The following is a 14,083-nucleotide window of genomic DNA, read 5'->3' on the forward strand; positions in this document are numbered from 1 at the left end:
GTAGTTTTCCTGCTGGACACAAGATGTCTCCTACTTCACTGTGAAGTCTATTCTTGTGCACCGATGGCTTTAATGGGAAAACCTCCTACTAGTGTCAAAACTCTGCACATACATCATTCTGCACAGTGAACTGTAGGAGCAAGAAGAACAAAAACATACTGTCAGTGGAAGGGGACTTTACAGGCTCAAAACCATCTTTTCAGTGCTGGCAAATGGTCAGCAACAGTGCAACACTGTTGAGTTTCCAGTTCAGTTTTGTTTGTCTTTTCTGGTGATGATTAATGACATGTATACTTTAAGTGTTTGTTTGAGTGAAATATATTTTCAGTGGCAATTAATGTTGAAAAATAAGAAAACTCTAATATATTTATGATGAGACTGTAATGAGGGATTAAATCATAGGATCTAGCTAAGACTGTAAACAAAAACCAAACCAGATCAGGGAAGAATTTAGTATCACAGTGACAAGATAGCAGCAGCTGCAGGTTGTTGGATTAAAACTAGTTAATTTATTGTTCATCAAGTCCAGTTAGGTTCTAACGATATCTCAAGGAAAATAAAAGCAGACAGGAAACAACAGGATGCACTTGAGCTCAGTTTAAAGTGACATAACAAATGGTTTCACTTTTTTAATTAAAAACAATTGTAAAGATTTTTACAAGCATTTTTTCGCTTTTATCATCTTTGTGTATAGACTGATGACTTAAAAAGTAAATGAAGTCCACTTTTAATCACATCTATATCACACAATAAAGTATGCAGAATATTCAGGGGATTTGAATATTTAAGTCAATCCAAAATGTGTCTCAGAAGCTTTGTGCTCACTTGTTTCTGCACTGAAGCCATTTAAGGCACTAACTTACTGTAAATACTTGTAATACTTCACAAGAACTTTGATACATAGCTTTAATCTTGGCATTGAAATGTGCTTAAAGTTGAGAACTTGCACTTTCATAAATGTAGTCCCTGGTGACCATTTGCTGCATAAATTCAGAAAATTGTCAACAGAAAAAGACAAAGACAGTGAATGGATTTGAGCAGGTTTTATTAGATCTTTATGTATTGCTCCATGGCTAGGCTGTTGTACAGAGGGTGTCAAAAAAATCCTGAACATAATCAACTCCTATAGTATTTTAACTTTCCAAACTTTAATCACTCCAATCAGTGCAACCAACTGCAGCAAATCAACCACTTCAACCAACTCAGATGAAAGCGATCAGAGATCTGTAGAAGGGTACTTCAGGTCATTAAAGCCACTGAAACAGCCTGAATAAACTTCATCAAAACTTTAGTTTCCTACAAATCTCTGCAACAAATAAAAGCTTTGTTTTATTGAACTGTTATGGAAGAAACATTTGTTTAATCGTTGTGTGTGTTAGGACCACTGAATGCAGATAATAAACCATATCAGAGTAAATTACATCAAGTTTGGCTTAAGCATATTTTGCAAAGCCCAGCTCACATATAGTATTAAGACCTGGAGGTGCTACAGACACGAGTAGGCCTGTTATCTACATCTACTGAATATCTTCTCTTACAGCAGGAAAAAGAGCTCTAATGTTACAATATAAATCTCTGAGGTTAAACTGTCGTTTGCAAAAGCAGGAATTAATTTAGATTTACAACAGAATCAGAGGGTTGGCTTCAGGGGTGTTTCCAGGTGTGTTTATCGTCTGGGTTTCAGGTGCGGTTCAATGAATCCAGAACATTCTCTAGTCAGCAGGTTGGGACGCAACTCCAACAGGGACTTTATTTCACCATACTGGAAAAACAAAGAGAAGGAGATCAGAGATTGTCAGTGATTCTTTTATATGTATGGAGTTCATTTTCACTCCATACGATCCATCTGCTGTGTCCCCCACATGTTAAATTCAAGGAAAGGACTTCAGGATTTTAAGATCTAAAATTCAAATCATACAAAGTTGCTTAAATACAAGTAGCACAGGGGAGAACTGCGTGTAAAAATCCTGCATTTAGAATGTAATCGAGTAGTAAACAACAGAAACCTCGAAAGAACTTAAGTGCAGTACAGCAAATCTGCTCAGTTACTTTTTACCACTGCCATTAACATTATCTAGAAATTTAAAAATTCTAGCAGAAATAAAAATAAATTGTAGGATAAGGGGAAGTTTAAAGGACATACATAAACAAAAAAAACAAAAACAAAATAATAATATACCAAATATACCAATTTCAATCACTCAGGCTTTACAAATCCTTTAAACCTACTACAAAGAGTTATTAATTCGTTACGAAACAGTCTAAATTCAAAACCGATACCCCTATATGACCTATACATAAACGAACGCCAGAAGATTTCTATATAGTTATTTCTATTTAGGTAGTTCCCAGGTTAATATAGACTGGATATGGGGAAACAGCTGGCCTGCATCTGTCAAATGGTAACAGTTGATGGGAGCAGCTACCACCAGAGATTCTGAAAGCTTAAACAAACAATAAAATAATGTGACTTTAGAGGTGCTAGTAGGTTGATTTTGTTAGCTTTGGCCAGCCAAGCAATCTCGTTCCCCCTGTTTCCAGTCTTTATGCGTAGCTAAGCTAAAACGGCTGCTGGCTGTAGCTTCATATTTATGGGACAGACACGAGAGTGGTATCAATGTTCTCATCTAACTCTCAGCAAGAAAGCGAATATCCCCAAAACTATTTCTTTAAATTTTGGTTCTGCTCCTCTTGCTTGTAGTTTGACACTCACACACTGATTTCTTTGTAGCGGTCCAGTGCCTCCTGGGCCACCACCTCAGAGAATTTAGGGTCGGTCCAGGGGATGTCACCCGGCACAGTGAGGTTCATCGGTGGAGAGTCGAAGAGCTGCACAGACACATTGGTTTCTTCAGGCTGCTTCTCCTCTCCAGCTGACTTCTCTTCAGTGTCCCTGCAGATCACCTACAGTACGGAGGGGGTTTCATCTTAACATTTCAGCAAACAGCCTAAACATATCTCCTTTTTCACACACTGTAGGTAATACTAGTGTATTCTGTGCATATGCAGATGTAGTGGGCAGACTGTGGCTTAATGGCTCAAATTTTAGTAATTTTGATTGTTTCACTGCAGTTCAATTATTTCTTAAATTAAAATCCAACTTGCAAGGTAGTTGTTTGTCCAATTAAAAGTAAGGTTTAAGGTTTAAGGGATTAAAGGAATTGCAGAAAACAGACACATCACAAAAAGACACTTAAATAAATTTAAAAAAACACTTTTAACAAAATATAATACAAGAAAACCTTGAATTTGAAAGTTCATCAAGAGATGCACAGATTTCATGTTCTCATGTTTTTCACGATGCAGACCTTCCGTCTTCATCCATCTTCTGTACCAGCTTGTTATAAATTCACATTTTTTAATTTAGGGAAAAAATCCCAACTGACAAGTCACTTCATATTGACATATTGCTTTTGGCTACAGATTACACCCTTATTACTTTTATACCTCATTCACTCTTTTCCTACATGTACAATATGTTTCTCATTACATCTCCTAACCAACATAGACAGATGGAAAAATAAACAGCACAACAGTGACTGAGTTTAACAGATTACTTACAGCAGCACAGCGAGCAGGTCTACATACCGTCTGAACCTGGAAGATGTTGTCATTGGCATTGGTTTGGTTTGCCAGAGAAGACACCCAGCCGAACTGACTGTTGAGCAGGTCCAGGATGAAGGAGGTGTTTAACATCTTATCCTCAAACCTCTTCAGGAGGCTGTTGTACTGCTGAGTAAATCGCTCAACCATGGCCAACGCCTCCTCCAGCTCTTCCTTCAGCGGGCCCTCCAGAGGTTTCTTCCCGGAGCAGTCTGTGAAGGAAACAGGGAACAGGCAAACAGCATCATCATGAAGCTCGAGGAAAGTTAGAAGAATCACTGAGATTAGAGTCACTGCATGATTCTTTACATTGTTTGGCATTTTGATCCCAGATTATATCTGACCAAAGACTTTTACTGAGGCGTATATAAAGCACTTGAATTATTGTAATAATTAAGTATAAAATGACAATGTGACAATAAATAACTCTCCCCACTCTCAAAGCGTTGTTTTCGGTTGCAGCTGTTTTTAGTTAAAAGGCTTTAAAAACCGACTCGGCACGTAACGACAGACAAAGTAAGCGACTCGCTGGTGAACACAGTGCAGCATTTAGCAGCTAGAGAGCCAGAAATTTTCCTCAGAAGTTGGTGGAGACCAAAAACGGAGCCGAAATAGAGTGAATATTAGCTAAATGAATAATGTTGCTCCACAACTGCTGGATGTGTATATAAGAAACTGCAGTTATCGTATGACTTTTATTCTAAAATAACAAATGTTGTAACAACATATTTTGGTTTAAAAGGGTATCGATGGGCATCAGTATACAGGGTTTCTGACAACATTTTGCAATGTCGAGGAAAAAGAAACCCTGAGACTGAGAGGACGCAGAGGAGAAACAAGGTGTTCGAGCTGCATAATAAAATCTAAAGATAGATTTTAGGCTGCAGTGTTTATACCAACTAGCTGCAAGCATCCCTCTGAAGGTGAAATCAATATTTTGTCTCAATGTCTCAAATGTAGATGATGCATTTTTAGTTCATGGCAGAGGAACAAAAGCACCATCAACACAAAGGAATAGATTACATAATTAAATGACACTCTCCCAGCATCCGCTGCCATCCTTTTATAAGCCCTTCCTGTTTCCAACATTAACATAAATCCTAATTGTGTTGCTCTATTAAAAACATCTTTGGATCATCATTCAGCTCCTGCTGGTTTCCTGCAGGAGGAAGCCGCATGAAAGGACACAGCCAGACCTCACGGCACCCACTCAACCTTTTCAACAGTTATTATTAGTTGTTTTATGACATCTTACATAATTTGTTTAATTATCAAAGACGTTATTCATTTTATTTTATATAGATATATATATAAAACAACATGAAAGAGAGAGTCATCTTACCAATGTGCTGGATCTCTCTGCATTTCTGACACTCGTCACGGAACTTGAGGCAGCCGGCTGAGTTGCGGCGAATCTCCCTGCAGGTCATCCTGCCGTTGCCAAAAGGTTTGGTGATGACCACGTCCTCGTTGACGCTGCCGTCTATAGCCAGACCAGACCAGACACAAAGACACAGTTTGTTATTTCAATCCACAACTTAGTGTCCACTCATTTCAAATCTTGAACTCAAATGTTCTAATCAGAGCCTGGTGCAGATGAGGGAAACTTTATAAAACTGTTGTTAATATTCTCTAAACATTAGAACCAGATATACAGTTAGAATTGTGCAACACAAAAGGGTTCCCAACCTTTTCCCTTAAGGAACCCCTGTTTTACCATTGAGTGCCACGCCCTTATCCTCCGCAGATGGAAGGCTGTTACTTATAAAACTTTATACTATAATAATTTTTTGAGACCACTATGTTGGGAGAAGATCTGCAGGTCAGTCTTCAGGGTCAAAATGGTCACATGACTGGGAATATGCTTGCATGTAAACAGAATAACATTTACACTTCATTCAAAAGGTATATATACAATATGTATTTGTCCATCATATCATTTGTTGTTGCATTTCAACTTCAATGGGAGAGATTTTCCAGACAGTTCGCCTTGTCACGTGAGATAATGTTGCATCTGCTGTTTGGAAATAGGTTGTTTTGGCCTTTTTTAAACTCTTTTTGTTTTTTCCGTTGCTTTAATTGCTGATAAGGTAAATGCTGTGTGTGTGTTATTTCATCTACTTACTTTGTTTTTACCCAAATGAGGCTGAAATGTGCAGTTTTATCACAATAAACAGACAAAGGACAAAAGACAACAAAAAGTAAACAGAGCATCTATAGTTGTGATTTCAAGAGAATATGTGAGAAAATGTACCCTCATTAGGAGCTGTGTCTGTGTCGTCCATCATGGAGCCCATTGAGCTGAAGAAGTTCCTGGTCACATCCGTCATGGGAGAGAACAAATTCTGGAAGCTGTGGAAAGGATCCCGGAATAGAGAGCGAATGCTTCTGCTCCGGCGAGTGTACGGTCCCAGGAAATTGGGGAGGAAGAACACAGGAGGGCTGTAGTGCACATGATCAGCCACCTGAGAAACACCAAGAACAAAGAGACAGAGCTGATGATGTTGTACTGTTTTGACTCATACAAATACTTTCACTTAAAAAGGCATGTTTTTCTTCTTGTTCCTACAGTTGGATGTTTGAGCTTTACTGAGTTTGACGCTAGAAGAATGTTTTCACATTTAACTGTTGAAAGTGGAAAGTTTCTCTGTGCTCATTGAAAATCTCTAGGTCTAACTCAGTCAAGTTTTACTTTATAAATAAAGCTTGATATAGAGATGCTTTATAAAGTTATTATTAATATTATTATCAGCTGTCTTTTTTTTCTCTTTTACTTCTAATTCTGTTCAATCTTGTTGCTGCTTGAATAACTCATATTACTTATAGGACCTGTTTAAGTGATCTCAGAGTAAATGAGATGATACGATCGTGTCTACCAAAACATGTCTGTTTTCTCAGTGTATTCCCTTAATGTTGAAGTTACATATTGTCTAGAGAATGAAGTCATTGCATAGTCTTAGCAGATATATATGTATACAAGCAAACTGTGGTAGGTCAACAGTACCTTCATGCTGTCTGAAAATATGCTGTCCACACCATCGGCCATCTCTGTGTATCTTTCCTCCAGGTTCTTGAATTCTTTGCTCTGTCGTTGTCCCTCCTGCTCCAGGGTTTCTATTTTCTCCCCGTTGATCCATATGGAGAAGGGGGATGTTCTGTTCAGCACATCCTCCAGCTGCAGATAAAAGGAGAATTTCTGATTTCAAATCTCAAACATCTATACTTTTTATCTTATCGGGAGAGTGAAGAAGAGAGTGTTGCAGTGTGTTTAATTTTGTGGTTCTGGTAAGAATATGAGTGCTGATATTGATCTTTGTACATTGTCATTGAAATTCCAAAGTATTTTTTTGTATTTTGTGCTCATTAAGAGAAGCCATTTTTACACACTTTTATTTGGATCCAAAGATTGTAACTAATTAATATAAGTATTATCAGGAAAATGTATTTAAAGTAGTAAAAGTACAGAAAACTTTGACTGTTATACAACTATATATTATATAATTAGATTATTAGTAGTCATGCATTAATTTAAAAACAGCATTTTACTGTTTTACTAGTTGGCTGAGGCGGAGCTAATTTAAAGCTATTTTCTAGGACTGCAACTAATGATTATTTTCATTATGGATTAATTTGCTGATTATTTTCTCCAGTAATAAATTTGATTGTTTGGTTTGTAAAATCACAATGCATGTTTTGTCTATCCAATAGTACAAACCTTAACATTATTAAAAGGAAAAGCGGCAAATTCTCAAATTTGAGAAGCTGAAAGCATGAAATGTTTTTGCTGGATTAATGAATAAAAAACTTTTTTTTTTAAATATTCTTTCAGCTGTACTTGTACATTTTCAGATGTTTTGTGTGCAATGAATTAATTTGCAAAATAACTACTAACTGCAGGTGTCAGATAATTATAGTGAAGTAAAAAGTATAATTATTTGAACTGTAATGAAGTATGAAAATAAAATACTCAATTAAAGTACCTCAATAAGTAAATAAGTACTTAGTTACATTACACCATGGATCATATTTAATGTGTTTGTGGAGGCTTGTGTTAAAAGAAAAGTTGCATTACAGTCACTTAACAACAATAAGAACCAGCACTATTGATTGATTCTCAAAGCAACATGTAATCAATGAAACTGCATTATATCCATTATATTACTATACATATATATTTTATTAACTATATATGTATGAGTACATGTGTGTACATGTGATGGTCTGACCTGGCGTCCCACCAGTCCAGATCCACTGCTGCATGTTCGGGAGTAGTATTTAACGCAGGTGTTCTTCAGACACGGCTTACACTCCTCCCACAGAGTCTTCATGGTCTCGTTGCAGACCTCCTCCTCTTGCTCCAGCTTGGCCTCCATCTCCTGAGCCGTACGCATCGCTTCCTGAAGTGACACAGGCACTTAGATGTCAACAGGGAAGCTGTTATTCTGGTGGGTTCCTCAGAACTTTAGTGTATAGTATATGTATGTATAGTGCGAGTTATTATCGTCGTATCATGTTTCCTTCAGGATCAAATGTCAGTAAAACTGTGTTTTCTGTTGATTCCTATCAGATTCTGTCGGTTAGAACAAAATGACTGTAAGGTAATTAAATATATTTTGCTTTTATCTGTTTTACAATTGCCTTTTTGTTGTATATTGCCAAGAAAGTGGATCCTGGTGAAGACAACAATAATCTTTTTGAAAAACAACATTTTCTGCAATAAAATTCAAGGATTCAGTCCTTTTGTTGGGAAATGACATGAATCGCCCTGCAAGAAGATTGTCTCCCATTTTCTGATTCTGCTTCCTGTCCTGATACTTGTCAAGCTTTTGCTTGTTTTCAGATATTTTTCATTTTAATGAATAATAACAAATAAATTAAAGATACATAAAACATAAAATAACAGATAAAACGTGACTTTTACATGAATTTTTACTCTAATTTGCCAAGAAAGCATATGAACTCTGCTACACTCAATAAACAACTATATTGAGACAAAATTAGCCCATTTGTTTTCCAGTAGATCATATCTTAACACCTGTGTATGAAATAGGCATCGTTAATCAATGTATTATTAGGACATTCTATAATATAAAGAAACAGGCATCAGTACAGGTTTCTACCTCTTTCTGCTCCTTGGTCTTCTCCAGAGCATCCAAAAACTTCTTGTGGTCCTCTGAAGATTTCTGCATCACACTCTTCATCTCCTTCACTCCGTTAACAGCATTTTCAATCTGTTTATCCAGATACTTTACTCCCTGAAGGGAGATCTCTGTACAAAAGAGACATATAACATATTCACTGCAGGGGTGGATTCCTTCAACGGGATCCTGTATTTCTGCCCTCTTTGACCAAGCTGATTGTGTTTTATACAAAGTAAGTAAATATATGAGAGGTATTTTTGTATGTTTAAGTTTATTTAATGTAATATTATTATAATATTGCCCTTTTTTGTCTGCGCCACCGTGACACATCTCTTAATTCAGACGAGGTGAGTTGCTTTTAAAGGACCAGTTCACACACCTTTTTCCTAATTAATTATAAAATTATGACATTTAGCCATTAAGTTACTGTAACTTTGGTTTTATTTGTCCAGGCTTTTAGATATTTGTATCTAAAAAAATATCTATATATACAATGTAGGTAATTAGTATTTCACAGCATTAAAAATAGATTTAAATGTCCCAACAGCAGTTTGGTTTTGAAGAAACAATGTCTGTATAATCCACATACTTCACTTTGTACATTTCAGGGAAATATAATAAATTAATACAGAACGTGTTTGTTGTAATTTGGGTAACTGAGCCTTTATAGTTTTCTGACGCAGGTGCAGTGAAACTTACCGGTAAGATCCTCTTTGGATGGAGGAACGATGCAGTTGACTGAGGCCAGAAAAAGAGCCACCACAGCCAAAGACTTTGACCCCTTCTTCTTCATCATCATCATCATCATTAACATCCTCTCTGACTCTCACAGGGCCAGCAGGCAATGATGAGAAAAAAAAACCTGGGAAAAACAAAACAACAACCATCAGATGTAGACATACAGGTTGAGTCTAAACTCCTCCTGTGTTGTAATGTTGTTGTAGTGCGCCTCCACCTCCACCAGAGGGCGACATACGCTGTAGAGAAACCAGAGACCTACGCAGTAGAAAATGACAGCGCTTGCTCAGCAGTTTTCCACCCTTATGCAGCAAAGCATAAAAACAACCGCACAGATCAATACTGATAAATAATTCAAACCGATGCCCGCTGAATGAATCATCTGTCTCCAGTTTCATTCACAAAACCATTAGGACATAATTACCAAACTGACCTCAGATCAGTGTTTTTTACTGTGACTTTGACCAACTTTGTCTTTCAAAGTCATTTATATAAAGAGAACAGCAGGACCTTTGCTTGGTCAGCTGCCCATATATTAACTGCTTCAACAGAGAGTGACTGTAACGCCTGATGTTTCTTCTTCCCGACACACAAGATAAAGACAAAGGGAGAAAGTCATCGGACAGATGGACTGGCATTCTCTCCTCTCTGGGCAGCTTTTCCCAGGCAGTATAAATCTCTCCCTGTGATTTCTGCAGCCAGACATAATCCTCCCTTTTCTTCTAAATACACAACAGGACAATCTGAATGCATCAATCTTGCCATTGTCAAGCAAAGTAATGACATTATAAGCCGGTCAGCCGTGAAAAGGAGAACTGGGAAAGTGAATGGGTAATAATTAACATACATTATGCTCTATGCCAACCATATGGACACCTGAACATTACTTTGCTGCTGCCATCACCGCTGCAGGGATTTGTTCCAGTCACAAGAGCTTTAGTGAGGTCAGCCACCGATGTCGGTTTATAAAACCTGACTCACAGTCTAAGTTCCAGTTCAGGACAGTCAATATCTTCTGAAGAAACCTTTTCTTTATGAACCTCACTTTGGGGCACAAAGTGAGCGTACAATAACTGATTTTGTGGCCACTTGGGGGCAGCAGGTACAAGCTACAAATACAACACTGTATTTGAATGTATCAAGATTGAGTTGATATGGTGATCTTATAAAATAAACATGATCATTAAGTCGTGTTTCTGACCACCTGAGACAATACTCACCCTCCTTTTAGGTCTCCTGTTTTTGGTGTCCACCAACTCCAGAGGGACATATCTGGTTCTCTAGCTGCTAAAGGCTCCACTATGTTCACCAGCTAACTGCTAACAATTGAACCAATGCTGATGAGAGTTTTGAGTCTGAACCAAAACAGTAAACTTGCAAGCTGGAAAACAAAAACAATGAACTGAAAGACTCTAATACACTCAGGTGATAATTCTCTTTCAGGTCATCACTGAGTGACATCTTTCACATTAAACGTAGTTATTAAATCCACTATTAATATACCAGTATTGATTATAGCTGCTTTAAGTACATGTGGACAGGATGGTCATTTAGTGTAGGTTAGGGTAAAGGTAAATAAAAAGGTATTGAAAGTGTTACATGTAATCTATGTTTTAAAAAGTGTTAAACATAAAAATGTTAAACCAAATAAGTCTTATGTAACTTGTTTTTTCAGATTTGAAAGCATTTGTTCATCCCTGGCTCGCCCACCATCTTCTGTTCCTATGGAAACAAGAAAAGTACAGTATGCACAGCATGATGTTTTTGCATCATATTTGGTATAAAGCTGTCCAATCAACACAAAGGGATTAAGATATACCTTTTACATTAACCTATCTTGTTATTGTTACTAAATAATATTGTTATTTGACCTCTTAACATACAATTTCTCCACTTTTTTGCCGTCAAAATGCAGCCTGACATATTTGGTATCTTTGCAAACTGTCGGATCCCTACTAGAATTTAACATTGTGGATTTGAACAATGTGTTTTTATCACCTTTGAGATAAAGCTATAGCAACTATTATTCAGCACTGTTCATGCCAAAGAGTGTTGCACTCATCATATCACAGATAAATTCAATGTACTGATGGCATAACCGGTCCTAACCTCTTTCTCTCGCATTCTTTTAGTCTGCAGTGAAAAACGAGAAGAAAAAAAATGTCCCCAACTGTTTTAAAACCCAGCAGGACTGGACACCCACCTGGGGGTTAAAAAAATGTCCCACTTTCTGCTCTATATGAGCTCACGTGTTCATGAGTCCAACACGTACAGTGCAGCAAACTGCAGCCGCTTAAACAATGCGGTCATTATTCATGTGACAATAAACCTCTTGCTTAATTACAGCATGCCAGTTACTGGAAGGTAAACAGGGACTGACTGCTGATGAGAAGAAAAAAAAACAGAATGAGTAAGTCTTGACGTGCAGAGAGGAAAGAATGAGCAAGAGAGCAATGAGACGAGAGACAAAAACAGTCAAAGACAGAGAGAGAAAAGAGAGACAGGAAGAAAGTTAAACACATAAAAAGGAAAAGAAGGAGAGAAAAATAATTTACAATGCGGAGGTTGAGCTATGTTATTTGCTGAATAACAGCTGCGTGGATCCTGGTTACACAACTGAAAAAATGCAAACCAGTCGACCGTCCTCCAATCCAGATGTTGCCTGCGAGGCCTGCGAGAAAGTTTCAGCTTCATGAAGTGAAACACAAGTATCAATACAATTAGTCCACTAAGCTACACAGTTTTTAATAGGCAAACACATCTGCGTCACACTCTGTGTTTGAGTATTTTCTTTGAGTCCGTATCTGAAACTGCTTTATTTTACAGTGCATATGACATTTATCACTTGATAAGAATCACTATAATGCATATATTATATTCTATATCATGATATGTTCTTCCATTTCTATACAGAATATATTTTATAGTGTGTAGTTAATCTTTTATTCTGTTTTATGTATCTCTTTTTTTTACCATCCTCTTCCTCCAACCTCTTATTTTCATAAAAATCCACTATAAACACTATGAAAGCTGCATCAGATACATGACATAGACCTAACAATTAATCGATTAATTGTGACAACAACTGGCAGATTACTTGATAACGAAAATAATTTGTTAGTTGCAACCCTACTTTAACATATTATTATGCATGCTGTATTTTTTATTCATACTTATAACTATATACGTCACACATCATTGTTGCTGGGGTTGCATTGCTGTATTTCTTCGTACACATTAATGTATTAATGTATATTGTATTGTATTAAATCTTCCTTTAAATGGTTCTTTATCTGTTTTCTTACCTCTTAGCCGAAATTTGTGCTCCTGTAATATATGAATTTCCCTCGGGGGATCAGTAAAATCTTATCCAGTCTGAAATATCTGTTGAAATAACATTTATACATCAGCTACTAACTAGTTACTGCTCCTGCTTACATTTATCTCCACTGTTGATTAAATTCTCCCTCTAATTCTGTCTCATTCTCTCTGTTAGAAGCTCAAACCTGCACAAACGACTTTCCCAAAGCCAGAATAAGAAGGAACAATTAACTCATCTGGATCAAGTGGGATCCATTTACAACAAATGGGACACTGGCACATGTGGCCTCATGTTGGCCTCATTTTAAGTGTTTGGGGATTTCTGCACCCAAAGGATTCACTTGTCACATTAGGGTCAATTCTAAACTAGAAAAAGTACCCCAAAAAAATCATCATAAAATATTGCATTTGCTGTTTAACTGCCAGGATTTACTGCATTCGCCCTCTTTTCCTCAACAGCTCAACCTCAAATAGCATTTTTATTCTGCTGTTTTGCTGTTAGTATTACTGTTGGGTGTGTCTGAGCCTAAAAGTGTATTAAAGTGAACCAACCACACTATGATGTCATCTACACTAATCCAGTTGTTTTGATCCAAAGATGGAGGTCACACCCATGAGTAAGCAATGCAAACAGCAGTCACCTAGTCAGCCATGAAGTCAGCATTTCTGCATGAAGAAAAACAACTCAAGAGGCCAAAATTACTAAAAGACACATCATACATCATACAGGTGAATTCAAGTTTCATGACATTTCATAAGCTTTCAAAAAAACGCAGCTCATATGTTGCACTCTCTTCTGCTTCATCTTAATAACACTGTTATCACAGGTTGCATATAAAGACAACACTGTCCTCTGAGCATCCCCCAGCTGCAGTCTCTCTCAATAAAAAAATAAAAGCTCCTCTGACTCACCTCTGTTTGTTTCCTGAGACTCCAGACCGTCTGAAGCTGCCTTCAGTCTCTCTGCTGCTCCTATTTATACCAGCGGATAACGGGGACGGTGCAGACATGTGATTCACTGACCGAACAGGCTACTGTTACAAGCTGCCATAATGCAAAAGCCCACTTCCGGTGTAAGTTTCAAAATAAATCGGTTTTATTCAAAGATTAGACTAAACAAACTGCCATTTGGGCAAACTATAACTGTGTTTTCTTATTTATAGAATATAAAAACCTGAAGTGGGATGTAAACTTGTAAAGTTATAAAATGATTAGTTAAACATTTTCTTTGTTTATCTGCTGGTTAGCTTAGCTTTGCATAAAGACTGGAAACAGAGAGA

The 14,083-nt window shown here is 37.1% G+C and overlaps 1 protein-coding gene across 1 annotated transcript; it reads right to left on the bottom strand.

Moving 5' to 3' along the window:
* Window positions 1-1,028: 1,028 nt before the first annotated feature.
* clu (clusterin) lies at window positions 1,029-13,791 on the bottom strand. Its single transcript, XM_051409306.1, has 10 exons — window positions 13,716-13,791; window positions 9,444-9,606; window positions 8,724-8,872; window positions 7,830-8,000; window positions 6,608-6,778; window positions 5,858-6,068; window positions 4,946-5,086; window positions 3,589-3,815; window positions 2,714-2,904; window positions 1,029-1,762 (listed from the first exon to the last, which is right to left on the bottom strand). The coding sequence occupies exons 2-10, from the start codon at window positions 9,556-9,558 to the stop codon at window positions 1,750-1,752; spliced, it is 1,389 nt and encodes a 462-aa protein (XP_051265266.1). The 5' UTR covers window positions 9,559-9,606; window positions 13,716-13,791; the 3' UTR covers window positions 1,029-1,749.
* Window positions 13,792-14,083: the final 292 nt, after the last annotated feature.

This window comes from Dicentrarchus labrax, unplaced genomic scaffold (assembly GCF_905237075.1).
Source record: "Dicentrarchus labrax unplaced genomic scaffold, dlabrax2021, whole genome shotgun sequence".
Lineage (NCBI taxonomy): Eukaryota > Metazoa > Chordata > Actinopteri > Moronidae > Dicentrarchus > Dicentrarchus labrax.